The sequence below is a fragment of the Macaca fascicularis genome, chromosome 7 (assembly GCF_037993035.2).
Source record: "Macaca fascicularis isolate 582-1 chromosome 7, T2T-MFA8v1.1".
Lineage (NCBI taxonomy): Eukaryota > Metazoa > Chordata > Mammalia > Primates > Cercopithecidae > Macaca > Macaca fascicularis.
This window is the reverse complement of record NC_088381.1, coordinates 30,438,494-30,458,124: the sequence shown is the minus strand read 5'-3', so window position 1 is coordinate 30,458,124 and position 19,631 is coordinate 30,438,494. Positions and strand designations below refer to the sequence as shown.

The following is a 19,631-nucleotide window of genomic DNA, read 5'->3' as shown; positions in this document are numbered from 1 at the left end:
AATAGGCAAAGAACCTGAGCAGACGTTTATCAAAAGGATAGATGTAATTGGAAGATATATCAAACAATGCTCAATATCTCAGAAAAATGCAAATTAACACCACAAAGAGGCTGGGCTGGGATGGCTTTTGCTTGTAATCCAAGCTACTCTGGAAGCTGAGGCAGGAGAATCACTTGATCCCTGAAGTTTGAGGCTGCAGTGAGCCATGATCATCAAGGTGCTCCAGCCTGGGTGACAGAGACCCTGTCGCTTAAAAAAAAAAAAAAAAAGAAAGAAAAGAAAAGAAAAAAAAAGAAAGAAAGAAAAAGCCAAAAAACCACAGCGTAATGTCACCTCACACCTGTTACAAAAAGATGATAATAACAAGTGGGTGTGAGGATGTAGAGAAAAGAAAATTCTTGTACATTGTTGGTAGGAATGTACATTAGCACAGCCATTTCAGAAAATACTACGGAGGTTCCTTAAAAAACTAAATATATAATTACTAGAAAGTATAATCTAGCAATTCCACTTCTTCATATTCAGTCATGTGTTGCTTAACAATAGGGATATGTTCTGAGAAATGAGTCATTAGGTGATTTTGTCATTGCTTGAACATCATAGACTGTACCTTACACAAACGTAAATGTTATCACCTACTATACACCTAGACTATATGGTATAGCCTATTGCTGCTAGATATGTTTAGATACACAAACATTTACAATTTGACACATAGAGCATGTTACTGTAGTGATTACTGTAGACAACTGTAACACACTCGCAAATGTGTATCTAAATATATTCAAACATAGAAAAGGTACGGTAAAAATAAAGTATCATAATATTTTGGGACCACCATCATATATGCAGACTGTCATATATGCAGTCCATCATCAACTGAAATGTCATCATGCATCTCAGGGCTGTATATCCAAAGGAATTGAGACTGAAATTTCAAAGAGATAGCTGAACTTCCATGTTTACTTCAGCAATATTCTCAACAGCCAAGATATGAAACAACTTAGGTGTCTACCAGTGGATGAACGGATAAAAAAGTAGATGTACACATAATGGAACACTACACAGTCTTTAAAAAGAAAGGAGTCCGTAATTGTGACAACACGGATGTAACTGAAGGACATTATGCTAAATGAAATAAGTCAGGCACAGGAAGAAAAGTACTGTATAATCTCAATTATATGTGGAATCTAATAAAGTCAATCTCAGAGAAACAGATTTTAGAAAGGTGATTACCTGAGGCTAAGGGTGGGGGTAGGGAGTGAGGTGGGAAAAGAGGAGATGTTGATCAAAGGGTAAAAAGTTTGAGCTAGACTGGAGGAATAAACGTTAGTGATCTACTGCACAGTATGGTAACCACAGTCAATAATAACACTGTATATTTCAAAATTACTGAAAGAATAGATTTGTCATGTTCTTACTGAAAAAAAGTGATATGTCATAAGGTCACGGATATGTTAATTAGCTTGTTTGAATCTTTCTGCAATGTATACGTAACTCAAAACATTACATTATACCCCATACATATACACAATTGTTATTGTCAATTAAAAATGTTATTATCGATTCATCAGGAAGATGGCCAAATAGGAAGAGCTCCAGCCTCCAGCTCCCAGTGTGAGTGACACAGAAGACGGGGGATTTCTGCATTTTCAACTGAGCTACTGGGTTCATCTCACTAGGGTGTGTCAAACAGTCGGTGCTGGTCAGTGGGTGCAGCCCAACCAGCGAGAGCAGAAGCAGGGTGAGGCATCACCTCAGCTGGGAAGCTCAAGGAGGAAGGAAATTCCTTTTCCTAGCCAAGGGAAACTGAGACACACACCACCAGGAAAATCGGGTAACTCCCACCCGAATACTGCCCGTTACCAAGGGTCTTAGCAAACGGCACACCAGGAGATCATATACCGCGCCTGGCTCAGAGGGTCCCACGCCCACGGAGCCTCCCTCACTGCTAGCACAGCAGTCTGAGATCTAACTACAAGGCAGCAGCGAGGCTGGGGGAGGGGCACCCAAATTGCTGAGGCTTTAGTAGGTAAACAAAGTCTCTGGGAAGCTCAAACTGGGTGGAGCCCACTGCAGCTCAAGGAGGCCTGCCTGCCTCTGTAGACTCCACCTCTGGGGACAGGGCATAGCTAAACAAAAAGCAGCAGAAACCTCTGCAGATGTAAATGTCCCTGTCTGACAGCTTTGAAGAGAGCAGTGGTTCTCCCAGCACAGAGGTTGAGATCTGAAAATGGACAGACTGCCTGCTCAAGTGGGTCCCTGACCCCTGAGTAGCCTAACTGGGAGACATCCCCCTCTAGGTGCAGACTGACACCTCACACCTCACACGACTGGGTACACCTCTGAGACAAAGCTTCCAGAGCAAGAATCAGACAGCAACACTTGCTGTTCAGCAATATTCTATCTTCTGCAGACTCTGCTGCTGATACCCAGGGAAACAGGGTCTGGAGTGGACCTCAAGCAAACTCCAACAGACCTGCAGCTGAGGATCCTGACTGTTAGAAGGAAAACTAACAAACAGAAAGGACACCCACACCAAAACCCCATCGGTACATCACCATCATCAAAGACCAAAGGCAGATAAAACCACAAAGATGGGGAAAAAGCAGTGCAGAAAAGCTGGAAATTCAAAAAATCAGAGTGCATCTCCCCCTCCAAAGGAACGCAGCTCATCACCAGCAACAGAACAAAGCTGAATGGAGAATGACTTTGACGAGCTGAGAGAAGAAGGCTTCAGTCGATCAAACTTCTCAGAGCTAAAGGAGGAACTGTGTACCCAGCACAAAGAAACTAAAAACCTTGAAAAAAGAATGGAAGAATGGATAACTAGAATAACTAATGCAGAAAAATCCATAAACAAACTGATAGAGATGAAAACCATGACAGGAGAACTACATGACAAATGCACAAGCTTCAGTAACCAACTCAATCAACTGGAAGAAAGAGTATCAGTGATTGAAGATCAAATGAATGAAATGAAGCAAGAAGATAATTTTAGAGAAAAAAAAGAGTAAAAAGAAATGAACAAAACCTCCAAGAAATATGGGATTATGTGAAAAAACCAAAATTTACATCTGACTGGTGTGCCTGAAAGTGAAGGGGAAAATGGAACCAAGTTGGAAAACACTCTGTAGGATATTACCCAGGAGAACATCCCCAACCTAGCAAGGCAGGCCAATTTTCAAATTCAGGAAATACAGAGAATGCCACAAAGATATTCCTCAAGAAGAGCAACTCCAAGACACATAATTGTCAGATTCACCAAAGTTGAAATGAAGGAAAAAATCTTAAGGGCAGCCAGAGAGAAAGGTTGGGTTACACACAAAGGGAAACCCATCAGACTAACAGCAGATCTCTCAGAAGAAACTCTCCAAGCCAGAAGAGAGTGGGGGCCAATATTCAACATTCTTAAAGAAAAGAATTTTCAACCCAGAATTTCATATCCAGGAAACTAAGTTTCATAAGTGAAGGAGAAATAAAATCCTTTACAAACAAGCAAATGCTTAGAGATTATGTCACCACCAGGCCTTCCCTACAAGAGATCCTGAAGGAAGCACTAAACATAGAAAGGAACAACAGGTACCAGTCATTGCAAAAATGCCAAAATGTAAAGACCATCGAGGCTAGGAAGAAACTGCATCAACTAACGAGCAAAATAACTAGCTAACATCATAATGACAGGATCAAGTTCACACATAACAATATTAACCCTAAATATAAATGGACTAAATGGTCCAATTAAAAGACACAGACTGGCAAATTGGATAAAGAGTCAAGACCCATCAGTTTGCTGTATTCAGGATACACATCGCATATGCAGACACACACATAGGCTCAAAATAAAGGGATGGAGGAAGATCTACCAAGCAAGTGGAAAACAAAAAAAGGCAGGGGTTGCAATCCTAGTCTCTGATAAAAGAGACTTTAAACCAACAGAGATCAAAAGAGACAAAGAAGGTCATTACATGATGGTAAAGGGATCAATTCAATAAGAAGAGCTAGCTATCCTAAATATATATGCACCCAATACAGGAGCACCCAGATTCATCAAGCAAGTCCTTAGAGACTTATAAAGAGACTTAGACTCCCATACAATAACAATGGGAGACTTTAACAACCCACTGTCAACATTAGACAGATCAATGAGACAGGAAGTTAACAAGGATATCCATGAATTGAACTCAACTCTGCACCAAGCGGATCTAATAGACATCTACAGAACTCTCCACCCCAAATCAACAGAATATAGATTCTTCTCAGCACCACATCGCACTTATTCCAAAATTGACCACATAGTTGGAAGTAAAGCACTCCTCAGCAAATGTAAAAGAACAGAAATTATAACAAACTGTCTCTCAGACCACAGTGCAATCAAACTAGAACTCAGGACTAAGAAACTCAATCAAAACCGCTCAACTACATGGAAACTGAACAACCTGCTCCTGAATGACTACTGGGTACAGAACGAAATGAAGGCAGAAATAAAGATGTTCTTTGAAACCAATGAGAACAAAGATACAACATACCAGAATCTCTGGGGCACATTTAAAGCAGTGTGTAGAGGGAAATTTATAGCAATAAATGCCCACAAGAGAAAGCAGGAAAGATCTAAAATTGACACCCTAACATCACAACTAAAAGAATTAGAGAAGCAAGAGCAAACTCATTCAAAAGCTAGCAGAAGGCAAGAAAAAACTAAGATCAGAGCAGAACTGAAGGAGATAGAGACACAAAAAACCCTCCAAAAAATCAATGAGTCCAGCAGCTGGTTTTTTGAAAAGATCAACAAAATAGATAGACCACTAGCAAGACTAATAAAGAAGAAAAGAGAGAAGAATCAAATAGACGCAATAAAAAATGATAAAGGGGATATCACCACCGACCCCACAGAAATACAAACTACCATCAGAGAATACTATAAACACCTCTATGCAAATAAACTGGAAAACCTAGAAGAACTGGATAAATTCCTGGACACATACACTCTCCCAAGACTAAACCAGGAAGAAGTTGAATCCCTAAATAGACCAATAGCAGGCTCTGAAATTGAGGCAATAATTAATAGCCTATCAACCAAAAAAAGTCCAGGACCAGACAGATTCACAGCTGAATTCTAGCAGAGGTACAAGGAGGAATTGGTACCATTCCCTCTGAAACTATTCCAATAAACGGAAAAAACTATTCCAATAAACGAAATAAAAGAGTTAGTCCTCCCCAACTCATTTTATGAGGCAGCATCATCCTGATAAAAAGGCCTGGCCAAGACACAACAAAAAAAGAGAATTTTAGACCAATATCCCTGATGAACATCAATGCAAAAATCCTCAATAAAATACTGGCAAACTGAATCCAACAGCACATCAAAAAGCTTGTCCATCATGACCAAGTGGGCTTCATTCCTGGGATGCAAGGCTGGTTCAACATACGCAAATCAATAAACATAATCCAGCATATAAACAGAACCAAAGACAAATACCACATGATTATCTCAATAGATGCAGAAAAGGCTTTTGACAAAATTCAACAGCCCTTCATGCTAAAAACTCTCAATAAATTCGGTATTGATGGAATGTATCTCAAAATAATAAAAGCTATTTATGACAAGCTCACAGCCAATATCATACTGAATGGGCAAAAACTGGAAGCATTCCCTTTGAAAACTGGCACAAGACAGGGATGCCCTTTCTCACTACTCCTATTCAACATAGTGTTGGAAGTTCTGGCTAGGGCAATCAGGCAAGAGAAAGAAATAAAGGGTATTCAACTAGGAAAAGAAGAAATCAAATTGTCCCTGTTTGCAGGTGACATGATTGTATATTTAGAAAACCCCATTGTCTCAGCCCAAAATCTCCTTAAGCTGATAAGCAACTTCAGGAAAGTCTCAGGATACAAAATCAATGTGAAAAAATCACAAGCATTCTTATACACCAGTAACAGACAAACAGAGAGCCAAATCATGAATGAACTCCCATTCACAATAGCTTCAAAGAGAATAAAATACCAAGGAATCCAACTTACAAGGGATGTGAAGGACACCTTCAAGGAGAACTATAAAACACTGCTCAGTGAAATAAAAGAGGACACAAACAAATGGAAGAACATATGATGCTCATGGATAGGAAGAATCAATACTGTGAAAATGGCCATACTGCCCGAGGTAATCTATAGATTCAATGCCATACCCATTAAGCTACCAATGACTTTCTTCACAGAATTGGAAAAAACTTCTTTAAAGTTCATATGGAACCAAAAAAGAGTCCACATTGCTAAGACAATCCTAAGCCAAAAGAATAAAGCTGGAGGCATCACGCTACCTGACTTCAAACTATACTACAAGGCTATAGTAACCAAAACAGCATGGTACTGGTACCAAAACAGAGATATAGACCAATGGAACAGAACAGAGTCCTCAGAAATAATACCACACATATACAGCCATCTGATCTGTGACAAACCTGACCAAAACAAGAAATGGGGAAAGGAATCCCTATTTAATAAAGGGTGCTGGGAATACTGGCTAGCCATAAGTAGAAAGCTGAAACTGGATCCCTTCCTCACACCTTATACAAAAATTAATTCAAGATGGATTCGAGACTTAAATGTTAGATCTAAAACCTTAAAAACCCTAGAAGAAAACCTAGGCAATACCATTCAGGGCATAGGCATGGGCAAGGACTTCATATCTAAAACACTAAAAGCAACGGCAACAAAAGCCAAAGTTGATAAATGAGATCTAATTAAACTAAAGAGCTTCTGCACAGCAAAAGAAACTACCGTCAGAGTGAACAGGCAACCTACAGAATGGGAGAAAATTTTTGCAACCTACTCATCTGACAGAGGGCTAATATCCAGAATCCACAAAGAACTCAAACAAATTTATAAGAAAAAAACAAACAACCCCATCAAAAAGTGGGCAAAGGATATGAACATACACTTTTCAAAAGAAGACATTTAAGCAGCCAACAGACACATGAAGAGATGCTCATCATCACTCACCATCAGAGAAATGCAGATCAAAACCACAATGAGATACCATCTCACATCAGTTAGAATGGCAATCATTAAAAAGTCTGGAAACAACAGGTGCTGGAGAGGATGTGGAGAAATAGGAACACTTTTACACTGTTGGTGGGATTGTAAACTAGTTCAACCATTGTTGAAAACAGTGTGGTGATTCTTCAAGGATCTAGAACTAGAAGTACCATATGACCCAGCCATCCCATTACTGGGTATATACCCAAAGGATTATAAATCATGCTGCTATAAAGACACATGCACACATATGTTTATTGTGGCACTATTCACAATAGCAAAGACTTGGAATCAACCCAAATGTCCATCAGTGAGAGACTGGATTAAGAAAATGTGGCACATACACACCATGGAATACTATGCAGCTATAAAAAAGGATGAGTTCATGTCCTTTGTAGGGACGTGGATGCAGCTGGAAACCATCATTCTCAGCAAACTATCATAAGAACAGAAAACCAAACACCGCATGTTCTCACTCATAGCGGGGAATTGAACAATGAGGTCACTTGGACACAGGAAGGGGAACATCAACACTGGGGCCTATTGTGGGGAGAGGGGAGGGGGGAGACACAGCATTAGGAGATATACCTAATGTAAATGACGAGTTAATGGGTGCAGCAAACCAACATAGCCCATGTATACATATGTAACAAACTTGCATATTGTGCACGCGTACCCTAGAACTTACAGTATAATCATAAAAAAAATTGTCAAATAAAAATGTTGTCAATTAAATAAACAAGAGAACCACTTTACATTATAGATAATTCTAGTGTATTAGAAGCAAAAAATACTAGACAAAAGGTTATTGTTATTCACTACCTTTTTATGCAACATTTTGCAGATAAGTTGCCTTCTACTATTACCAATATTGCTATCCTTGAAGGAAGATTTACCAAAAAAAAAAAAAAAAAAAGCCTCAAAGTTACAAAAACAGATAAAATGTGGAATGATAGGAATTTATCTGTAGGCAAAATTATGCACTGAATGGTTTCTACAGGAAAATCTCCTAGGATTTTTGATATACTTGATTTCTAAAATTTTCAATTTATACATACCTTTTAAGGAATACATCTATTGCTCTTCTATTTTCATATGTAGATATTACTAAAGCATTTTCACAAAATGTAATAATCTACTTAACTCTGGAAGGTTGACAAAACATCTTTTGTTTTTAAGTTAAGAAAAATTGGCCGGGTGCGGCGGTTCACGCTTGTAATCCCAACACTTTGGGAGGCCGAGGCAGGCGGATCATGAGGTCAGGAATTTGAGACCAGTCTGGCTAATATGGTGAAACTCCATCTCTAATAAAAAAATACACACACAAAAAAATTAGCTGAGTGTGGTGGCAGGCACCTGTAGTCCCAACTACTAGGGAGGCTGAGGCAGGAGAATTGCTTGAACTCAGGAGGCGGAGGTTGCAGTGAGCCAAGATCATGCCACTGCACTCTTGTCTGGGCAACAGAGTGAGAATTTGTCTCAAAAAATCAAAAGAAAGAAAAATCATTAATATTTTTCCTTAGACTGATTTTATCTCTTTCAAGTTAAAAAAGGGGGAAATTAAGAATGCCATGTGGGCAGGTATATTTGCTACATAGCTTTTAGAAGTGCTCTTCAAATGTGCTCTGTTGATCACATTCCTCAGAACCATCAAGGGAGCATATGAATAGCCAGACTCCATCCTCCTGACCTGGACTGTCCACAGGTGAGCTATTTTACTTTTCACTTTAGATTTTGTTTTATTATGTTTTTAATTGTGTGTGTGGTTGTTGCTGTTGTTTTATTAAAGGACATATATTACATCAGTAACTCATGTAATTTTAAATGCATATGCCTGGCGCCATTGTAGGACCACCAAGTCACAATGATCTGTGAAAATATGCTAATAATTGGTCATTTTAAAACAACATCCCAGGAACAACTACTACAAAGGCTTTCCAGATGATTCTAACAACCAGCCAGATTGGGAACCACTAGTCTAACAAAGTATATACCTTAGGAAATTTTAATACCTTCAATTTTATATCCTTACTTGGAAGTCAAAATATTCGGACAGTTTTATAACCATTCAGAAAACAAAATATATACCATGATGTAAAAACTAGGAAGTATGCTAATTTCCAATATCACAGTCTTTTTCAGAGCAAGATTTTTGTTCTTTTGCTAGGAAAATTATTAATACTTCCAACTGACTTTAGGTTCTAATTTCATGTAAAGTATATCAGACTGCAAATACAACATCCTTCAAGCAACTGTTTTAGTACAGTACTTATTGCACTCTACAGATCTTGATTTATAAAATGAACCAATGATTTGAAGTAGAAAGACTGATAATGAACTATTTCACATCATAACCTGGGAGTCCCAGAAACTTAATGCCTTTCATATTTGTACTGGTTTCTCATGAATATCTCTGAGTTGAACTAAACCTAGTGGCTGATTCTGTTCTTCATCTTTTATCAGTTTTTCCCGATAAAAGCTTGTTTTTCCTGATAAAAAAAAAACTTGAATAAAAACAACCTTTGAAGTGAATAAACATATTGCTGCTCTAAATAGCCAGAGTAACAATCCATGTAATTCTTGATCCACCACTTACTAGCTGAATGAGATTAAGCTAGGTAAGTTTTCAGTATCTGCTTCCTCACCTATAAAATGGGATAATAATAATAAAATTAAATTGATAGAGGTGTTATAAGAAGTAAAAGAATGAAAAACAGGTAAACAGCCTGGAAAGTGCATAATATATAGTAATTCTGAGCAATAAGCTTTTATGTCTATTCTTCTGAGCTCTCAGGAGATAGTCATAGTCTTAGCAATTAAAAGTCACAGTTTGAATGTGGATTTGACTTTAAAGTTTGTGTTTTTTTTTAGTTAGTATCCCACCTCTCTTGATTCAGGCATTTATCCAACACCTTTTAACTCAATGCCATATGGGTATAAAACACTAGTCTAGGCACAGTACAAGTTAAAGGATAAAAAAAAGACAACTTGCCTGTAGATTATTCTGGAAAAGAAAATGAGAAATGCACATAAATATGAGAGTCAGTGTGAGAAGAGGCAAGTACATGGGAATTTTGAGGAGACAATAAATAGTTAATTCCAGTTGATAGAAGGTGGTACAAGGCTGACGGTGGGGGATCAAAAAGTCACCATCATGGTGTAGGAATCAAGATAGCTCCACAAATGGTGCCAACTCAGCAAGGGCCAGCAACACTGGAAGAATTTGACCTCATGGGGAAGCTTCTGGCTACACACACTCTAAGGTCTCTTCCTACTGGAATGCTGTTCAAGGTGAAGGTTCTCTGAAACATTATCACCAAATATCCACATCTATAAACATCCGAGTTTTCTGATCCTCTGGATCCTGAAGACAACAGTTGAAATAAATAATTCAAATGTGTGAGCTTATAATTCCATAAAGCTGTGTCAGGGAGACGGCATCCCACAGTTTGACAGCAAGAGCTCTGCACTCCAATCTGGCTAAGGTTACTTATGGAGAAAAGATAGCACTGCTACCTAATGATAACTATGTAGCCATGGAGAGAAAAAAATATGTTGGCGTCTGCCCAAATCCCAGTAAGCAGATGGCCATGGGCACAGAAACCATCATGACAACTGGCACCTCTTTGGGATGCTCTGAGCAGGAAAGGGGCCCGGAAAATGTCCTTCTTTGGCTGTCCTTCCTTCAGAGGCATATGGGTGGCACAGGATGGGGAAAATTGCCTGACTGCTGCCAAGGGGAGCAGAGATAGCCTTTAAAATCTAGGCTACCGCAGCTTCCTAGGTAGTCAATCTGGTACCTTTCAGCAACCAGAGACCATCTTAAAAATGTGTGTGCTGATTTCCTCTAGGACAATTGATATCCAACAGATTCCATTCACAGTTGGCTCACAGGATAATAAGAAGCTAAGCTCCAAGAGGATGGAAGGGTGTGAGTCCTCTATAGCCAGGCCTCATATGTCAGGTGAATGGTATAGGATTGTTTTATCTGTGTTTTTATTCTTAACCAGGTGGTTATAGATAACCAAGAGCACGTGTGTATTCCAAAGTTAAGTACCACTGAATGACTAGGTTTTTTAGCTGGTTGAAGGGTCACCATCAGTAACAATCTGCTTTGCAGAGGGTTGCTCATTTGGAATTTTTAAAAGTTGAAGAAGATCCATTTTTCTGAAATGTATCATCTTGTCCTATTTATGATATTGCCTAACATTTCAAGCAACTACATTAACCAATTGGCATTAAAACATTTCTCTATTATGTCACAACAGATATACACAACCCCCCACCCCCGCCCCACACACATACATGCTTATGCACTTCTTAGTCTTCATTTGCCTTTGAGTAAACTTCTTTGAATCAACAGCAAATAAAATACAATGTCAAACTGCTAGCCTGTATCCCAAGAAATAGCAAATGAATTTCAGTAACAAGGACATCTGACTCTCAAAAATCACTCTAATATAAGATGGATATTATTACCATATGAATTGCATTTGCATAACATTTGACTACTTTTCACTCTTAAATCAGTTTTAAATATAGTGGAGAACTACCCATCCCTGCAAAAAAAAAAACCACACACACACACACACACACACACAAAATGTCACAACAGCCAGTGCATGCAAGATCCCTTTGACTTATATCATTCCTAAATAAATTACATAAACTGTGTTGTTTTATAAGGACAGATTTTTAGAGTGGCAAACCCCAGTTATTTCAGTTGTCTTAGAAATTCAAATAGTTTAGCAGTAAAGATTTCTGATTATTCAATAGTCTACTCACATCAACCAGAAAATGGCTAGTTTAGAGGAGTTTGATCACATCTTTGGTCAAGACAGAGAAGCCATAACCAGCTGCTACTGGCTGCAGATATTATTATGTTATTTGATAATAGCAAGTAACATTTGGTCATATATACCTTTATGAAGTATTATGTAGAGTAATAGCTTAGTTAATGATGACAATACCATGATGAGGGAACATAATAATAATATGCAAATCAATTAAATTGAGCTTGTGAAAGACTATCCCGAAAATATAAGTAGTTAGCATGCAACTAAAATAAATGGTAAGGGATTGGAATAAGTGCGGAGGAAGTTGGGTTGAGAAATAAAAAGTAAACACACACTTACATTTACATATAACTATCACTTTCCACAATTCCACCTGGATTCCAAACTATGTAATCCAAAGTTGTTCCCACAAGAAAGCAATTAAACTTGTTAATTAAGGTACTCTTCTCATTTCCGTGGTGGAGAAGGGACTTTATTCTTAAGGAGGGAACTATTCAACTCTATGCCCTTACTGATCTCTTCTCAAAGAATAGCTTGTGACCACTCAGGCATGACCTAGGGCCTTGGTTCTAATGCTCTCCCTGACTGTGCCAGCAGGTTGTAAGGGAGTCCGTGGTCTTCCATGGGACTGACCTATGGTAGCCTGTGCAGACACAACTTTTCCTATGGGCAACCCCTAAATTGTTGAATGGATAGGAAAATGAGTGATTATGTCTCGGAGTCGATCTTTTCATATTTTTTAAGATTAACTACAACTTTGTCTCCATCCCTGTAAACTTAATGGAACCAAGAAATAGACGCCAAGCTGTTGGCTTAACCTTTGATTTCACTCACCTTTTCTTCGACAACCGATGCCACAAAGTTAGTTGATGTAAAATGGGGTTTGTGCCTAAATTGAGCAGAGAAATCTGATCCACAATGTGTTGGGTTAAGTTTGGGCTCATTCCAATATGACCCATTTAACATATTCTTTGATTTTAAATCAAGCCCAACTTCTCAGGAGAGCTGTCTGAGTAAAATAAAATGCTCCTCAGCGGAAGCATGAAAAGTCATTGCAAGTAAACTCTCACCCAAGTAAACACAGAACATGCTCTAAAGAAATGCTACCTGATGTTAAAACACAATTAGCTTACAATGTAGCATTTAAACATGAATACCTCCAGCCAAGATCCTCTCTTCCAACTCCGCCATTTGTTTTTTATAGGCCCTTAAAGCTGCTTCTTTGAAAGAAGGACGAATTCTCTTTGGCTTTGTGATCTCCACTGGCTGTTCAGGAATGTTTTGGTTTTCATCTTCTCTTATATCCATCTCAGCTGATGTTTCATTTAAGGGTTCTAAGACCTCTTCACTAACCATATCATCTGCCGGACCATCATAACCCTCATCTTGTGGAGTTTCATAAGGTGTTTCATATAAAAGGTGATCATATTCTTGTATTTGTTCATCTGTTTCAGTAATACTAGTCCTGTTTTCTAGTTTAGCAAGGACTTGTTCCATCACTTCAACATAATCTGTTTCATTATCAGCCACTGGTTCAGTATAATCCTCCTCATCCTCTGCTTTATAGTAATAGGGCTCCGTGTAGACATCAGAGTCAAGCGTGGTACTTGACTCATTTGCAGTTGATTGAGATAATGTCCGAAATCTCCCCATTAATGAAGAGCCACTGTCCTCATACCCACTCAGACTCTGTGTGCTTTTGTTCCATACTACTTCCAAGGCTGATTTAGCCCTCTGCAATGTAGATCCAAATTTTGGAAAGCTGAAAGTCTTATCAGAAAGGTCAATGCTTAATCGACTATGCCATGATTTGGGTGGGGCATCCTCTGAATCATCACTTTGCAATTCACTTTGACTTCCATACATCATGGACAACTGGTTTTGATTTTGGTAAAGCTCATTAGAATTAGCTCCCTCATAAGAATCATATTGGCCAACCCATTGGCCTTGTGGTTCATTATCCAAGCCAGGGCATGGAGAAGAGTTGTCATCTTGAGTTAAGTGGTAGCTCTCTGAGTCATCTTGAAGATCACTGTGGCACTTTCCCAAGTATTCTAGGTCTTTATTGTAAACACCCAGCTGTTGGTCAGAAAGACTATTTGTTTCATAATCAAAACCTTCCTGGGTGGATGAATCCAAGCCTAAATCAGCTCCTTGCTCTACTTGATTCCATTCCTTCCATGGAGAAAGATCCTCATGTAAAGAGAGCTGAGAATCACTGTAATGACTCCGGTCTCCAGATGCACACACCATGCCATTACTCATTCCACTATCCACAGTTTCTGTGTTTTCAATTTCAGTCTGCCCTTGGATACCCTGAATACTTCCATTCAAATGCTGGTCCTTGGGACTGTCATACAGGGTCGCTGTTCCTTCCTGTTTCCTTTGCCATAGCTCCCGGTCCGAAGATGACAGGAGAGAGCTTCCATTAGTTCTAGTGAAAAACTGATTTTCTGAAAAATCCTCTGAGTAAGACTGACACAATTTGGAAAAATCTGATTCAGAACGACTAAGCTTAGCAGTGAAAAAATCACTCTGTGAGTGCCAGAGAGGTGTTGCATCTGCATAATGGGTTGTGGTTTGCTTTTCCAAGATATCTGATTCTGGCAACTGTGAGGAGATTTTATCATAATCTGATTTATTTGAAATTCTGCTGCTATTAGCAGTTTTATTCTTGGATCTAGCACTGTGTGATTTTGAGCTTGGCTTGGAAGTACTTCCCTTTGTTGGAAGCTCTGACTTGGAAAGCACAGCATAACTGTTTCTATTGAGGTCAGATTCAAGATCTTCATCACTGTCATCAGGTGACTGCCAATTGTTCTTGATTTTTGGCTCTGGAGTAGACAACTTCATATCCATACTCTCGTATGTCTGGGAGGATGGTATCCCTTTCTCTTTTCTTTCTCTGATGTCATGAGTTAGAATATCTGTTGAAATTCCAATGCCTGTTCCTTTGAGTTTATATGATTTTTTTAAGACAGAATCCCTTTGCTGAGGGGTTTCAAAGTACACAAGTATGGGTCGAGGCTTTGCATTTGGACAGTCCCTCTGGTGTCCTATCCTCTGAGCAAATTCAATTTTAATAGCATTTGGTGCATCTGAAAAACCCATTTTATCTATTAGAATTTGGTACACCACACTTTCAACATATTCAAATCTGTCTTCAGGCACATTTAAAAATCTCAGGCTTGCCTTGCTACCCATATGACCTAAGTGCTTAATATAATCATGGATGTCTCTAGTTTCCCTCCGGGACTGGACAAACCCTGTACGTAGCTGCTCAATTTCACTTTGTACAACCTCAACACTGCTAGAGATCTCATCGATGGAGTGCTTGAGAGCATTGACATGCCCTCGTAGTTCAGAAAGTTCTGTTTCAATCTGACTTATTCCCTGAAGTTCCTTAAAGATCATTTCCATGACATCATGTGTCTGGCTAATGCAGCCAGAGGAACTGAACCCTGGTTCCAGGGCATTTGTCTTTGGGTTTCGGATAGTTCTGTCCAAAGACTTGCTTCTTATTCCCCAGGATTTTTTCATGGTGCTTAACTCGGAGTCTGAGGAGACACACTCTTGACTCTTTTTCCATTTTCGCAGTTTTCGTAAAGCCCCCAGTTTTAAGCTATGTAGAGTACGCTCCCCATCAGAGCTGCCCTCAGAGGGTGCAAGGCTGCTTGAACTCTTTCTGTTGCGTCTAACTGGCATTGTGTGTGTTGATTGTGCCTGGTTTTCTGTGCTACTCCTTAGTTCATTTAATGATTCTGAGTAGGAACTCTCAATTGAAGACAGCTCTTGAAGCAGATCCTCATGGTCACTGTTGGTTACTTTAGTATTCTTTTGTAGGCCATTGGCAATAGCTACTCGGTAACTGAATGTTGGCGAGAGGGAAAACTCTTTACTAGCCTCGTCTTCCTTGGTGGATAAGTTGTGAGTAGATGAACACTTTGCAATCTTCTTTACAGTGCTTTTAAAGGTATAAGAAAATTTGGGGGATTTGGTCTGGCCAGCAGTAGGAAAGTCTTGATCCTTTCTCTGCTGACGATACTCTTTTTTTTTGTTTGTATTTCCCAATTTCTTTGTAAACATTCCTTTGCAAAGCTTATGAATGTAAGGTAAAATCAAGCTCTTGAAAAAATTAGCCACCATGGAGAGCAATTAGTGCAAGCTTTTCTGTCCCAGAAAAGTAAACAAGTATCAGGATGAAAATCTGAAAATCCAAGGCAAGCATCACTGTTCAGATGTTCTGTGAATCACTGGGAAGAGCAGGAAGGGCAGGCGTGGCTCTGCCACATTGTCGCTGTCCTGTGCAAACCGGAAGCAAAGCTCCATCTGTGAAAGACATTCTTTCCTGGAGGAGGGGTTTCATGAATCTCTGTCATTTCCACACAACTCCATGTAGTGTCTACAAAGAAATGAATGTTAAATATCAGAATTCAATTCTAGATTTATTCCATTTCCAACATGTTTCAAAAGTATTCGTAATACACAATGTGTGAAAAATTGCAGAGGAGGTAGGAGCATATATGAATTTCAATGTAAATTTACTTTTAAAATAATTACTTAAAGCAAATCACTACCAATAACTATGTTTATAATGTTTTTTGATAAATCATTCATGGGTAGGCACAACTGAAATAGTAATAAAAGGTAATAATGATTATTTAGAAAACACTGAGTAATATGACAGGCAACTTATGCAGCCATATTAACTTCATAAAGTCATTTCTACTTTACTTTCTTTCCTAATAACATGTTTACTTACACAAACATAAGAATTTAAATCTAAATATATTTCCTTCACATCCCAGGTATTCAAAATTCACAAATTAATATTATCTCTATATATAAAACCTGTTTTTATTCATCCAAATAATCTTTTTCTGACCACACAAATAAGTAATCTCTATGATGACTAGTTTCTTGAATTGTGTGAAGAAAAAGAAAATAAAGTTAATATTTAATTTTGCTGGTTTGCCAGCACAAGGCCTTATATGTAGTAGGAATTCAAAGTTTCATTGAATTGAACTTACTATTTTATCAGTGAAATGTAACCCAGAATAATAGTAACAGTCAAAAGGCTTTGTTGGTATTCCAGTGTGTGTTTGGGTAGATAATCTATTTTATTCATTAAAGAACACATCATAAACTACAGATTGTCTCAGAAATCTGCTCTTTTATCAGCTCTCTCCGCTTGGAAATCTGCCAGTTTCACTTCAATCAGGCTCTACAGGGGATTTCAGAATACATGCTCTGGCCAGGAGCCGAGCTTCACAAGAGAGAGGGAAGCATAAGTGAGAAGAGGAGGAGAAAAGATGGAGTGAAAGAGATGAACTCTAAAGAAGCCCAAGTCTTTCTAGATTTCAAATACTATCAGAGTATAACTCTTCTGCTCTGAAACAATTTGGTGTTCATTCACAAATACAAACCAGGACCTATTTTCTACTAATAAAAACGTCAAGAAATTTATTTTTGAGTTAAATTTAAAAAGCATTTTTTTACTCCTATGGGACATCTCCTTGTGAAGAAAGGGCTTTGGAAAGTTAAGCTGCAATAGGGTAGATAAATTATGTTTAAACTAGTTTTGGTCAAATAAAATTTTCTACCAATCACTCAATCCAAAATCCTTGGTCTTCCAAACTTAGAAACAAATGCTTCCTTTTGTTTAAATCAAAGTAGCAATTCTGTTAACGCCTCTGATGTTTTCCAATCTAAATTTCCTGACTGGCATCACTGGTTCAAAGCTACTGTTGTAGGCAATAATTGTTAGAAAACGTTTGAGTGGGAAAGTTCAATGGGAAATGAAGGCCACCAAATGCAAACCCAGAAACAGGTGTCCACAGTTGCACCCGCGAACTCACTTGTTCATATTCCAACCACAGAGAACAACCTGTTATTCACTAAGGGCTCCATACTCTTTCATGCCTCAGTAACTTTTACATCCTCTCTAGCCAGAATATCATTCATAATCCAGCCCTCACTATCTGTAAAAATTATGTTTAAACTCTAAAACCATTTCAGCAACCACTCCAACGGAGCTCATCTCTCTCCTAACCACTCTTTATTGAAGAATTGGCACACATTTCGGCCACTTAGTATCTCCACCTAGTTGCCCAAAATTAAACTCCATCCAGAACCTAGCAATTTTCCTGAATTACTAATCTCAATAATGTCATCATAATTATCCACTTGCCCACAGCATATACCCAGGAGTCATTCTAGACCATGTACATGCCTGAGGTGACATAGTCTTGCCTTAGTTCTGAACTCTGTCATTTCTCATCTGGACCATGACAGTTGTAGCCTACGTGGTCCTCCTAAATGATAATTTGACTCTTTTTTCAAATCCTAAATTTCTAAAATTAATACAGTTGAAAATATATAAGTCTTCCTTCTTGAAACACTATTTTAGCAGTCTTATTTTCTGTCACTCCCATAAGCACATCTGTCTCAGTCATGGTGAAGTAATAGCAGTTCCCTGATTACCATATTTTTACCCCACTAAAGGGCCTTTATCCATGCTATTCCTTCTTCCTCCAATTATTTTCCCCTTCCCTTCTCTATTCATATGTCTCTTTCATAAATATCTATAGAATACCTATACATTTGACACCCAGCCAAGGATCAACATCAGCTCATTAGACCTCCTCAGAGTACAGCACTTCCTCCTCTGTGCTCCTGCAATGTACTCTCAAAATACCATAATTATGTATGTGAAATATTTTATCTGTATGTCTGCCTCTCCTATCTGACTGTAAACTCTTGAAGAGCAGGAGCTGTGTTCTAATTAACTTTAAATTTTTGTATTCCTTGATACATAAGAGACTCATACTGTTTTTCAGATAGATGATTATATAAATGAATGAAAGTAGGAAACCCATGAACTAATACATAAACAATATAGGTTCCAATAAGCCTAAAGTGGCTGCACTGGGCCTTACACAATCCAGAGAAGGAGAAGCGGTGTGAGCAGAAGAGAAGCATCTGAGACATTCATGTCGTGTGCAAAGATGGAGAAGCATCCACGTTATCCAGAGAGGGATGCCTCTGACGGGGAGCAGAGGACTGACAAAATAGAATCAGAAGGTAGACAGTTTTGAAATTTAAGAAGTCCCATTTGAGGAGGAGGCGCTAATGGTTATTGGCTTTCAGCACAGTCCCTTGATCCAGATTACCTGCATTGGAATCCCAACTCTGTGATACACTAGCTGTGTGGTCATAAGAAAGTTACTTCCTTGGGAGGCTGAGGCAGGCGAATCACGAGGTCAGGAATTCGATACCACCCTGGCCAAGATGGTGAAACCCCATCTCTACTAAAAATACAAAAATTAACTGGGTGTGGTGGTGCGTGCCTGTAGCCCCAGCTACTCAGGAGGCTGAGGCAGGAGAATCACTTGAACTCCATCTCTACTAAAAATACAAAAATTAGCCAGGCATGGTGGTGCATGCCTGTAGTCTCTGCTGTTCAGGAGACTGAGGCAGGAGAATCGCTTGAACCCGGGAGGCAGAGGTTGCAGTGAGCTGAGATCACGCCACTGCACTCCAGCCTGGTGACAGAGTGAGACTCCGTCTCAAAAAAAAAAAAAGAAAGAAAGAAAGAAAGAAAGAAAGAAAGAAAGAAAGAAAGAAAGAAAGAAAGAAAGAAAGAAAGAAAGAAAGAAAAAAAGAATAAAGGAAGAAGAAGAAAGTTACTTCCCTACTGCTTTTACAGCTTTATCTTGTACATTAATTATATTGGGACAGAAATAGCATCTCCTCATAGGATAGTTGTAAGGTTTAAATAAGTTAATATATGTAAATTTT

General features: G+C 38.7%; 1 protein-coding gene across 1 annotated transcript in view; it reads right to left on the bottom strand.

Annotated features, from left to right (window-relative positions):
• UNC13C (unc-13 homolog C) overlaps positions 1-15,980 on the bottom strand; it is a 649,809-nt gene extending 633,829 nt beyond the window's left edge. The window contains exon 1 of the mRNA XM_015452851.3: positions 12,989-15,980. Coding sequence (XP_015308337.3) covers positions 12,989-15,977 — 2,989 coding nt within the window. The 5' untranslated portion in view covers positions 15,978-15,980. The remainder of the gene's footprint in view (positions 1-12,988) is intronic.
• Positions 15,981-19,631: the final 3,651 nt, after the last annotated feature.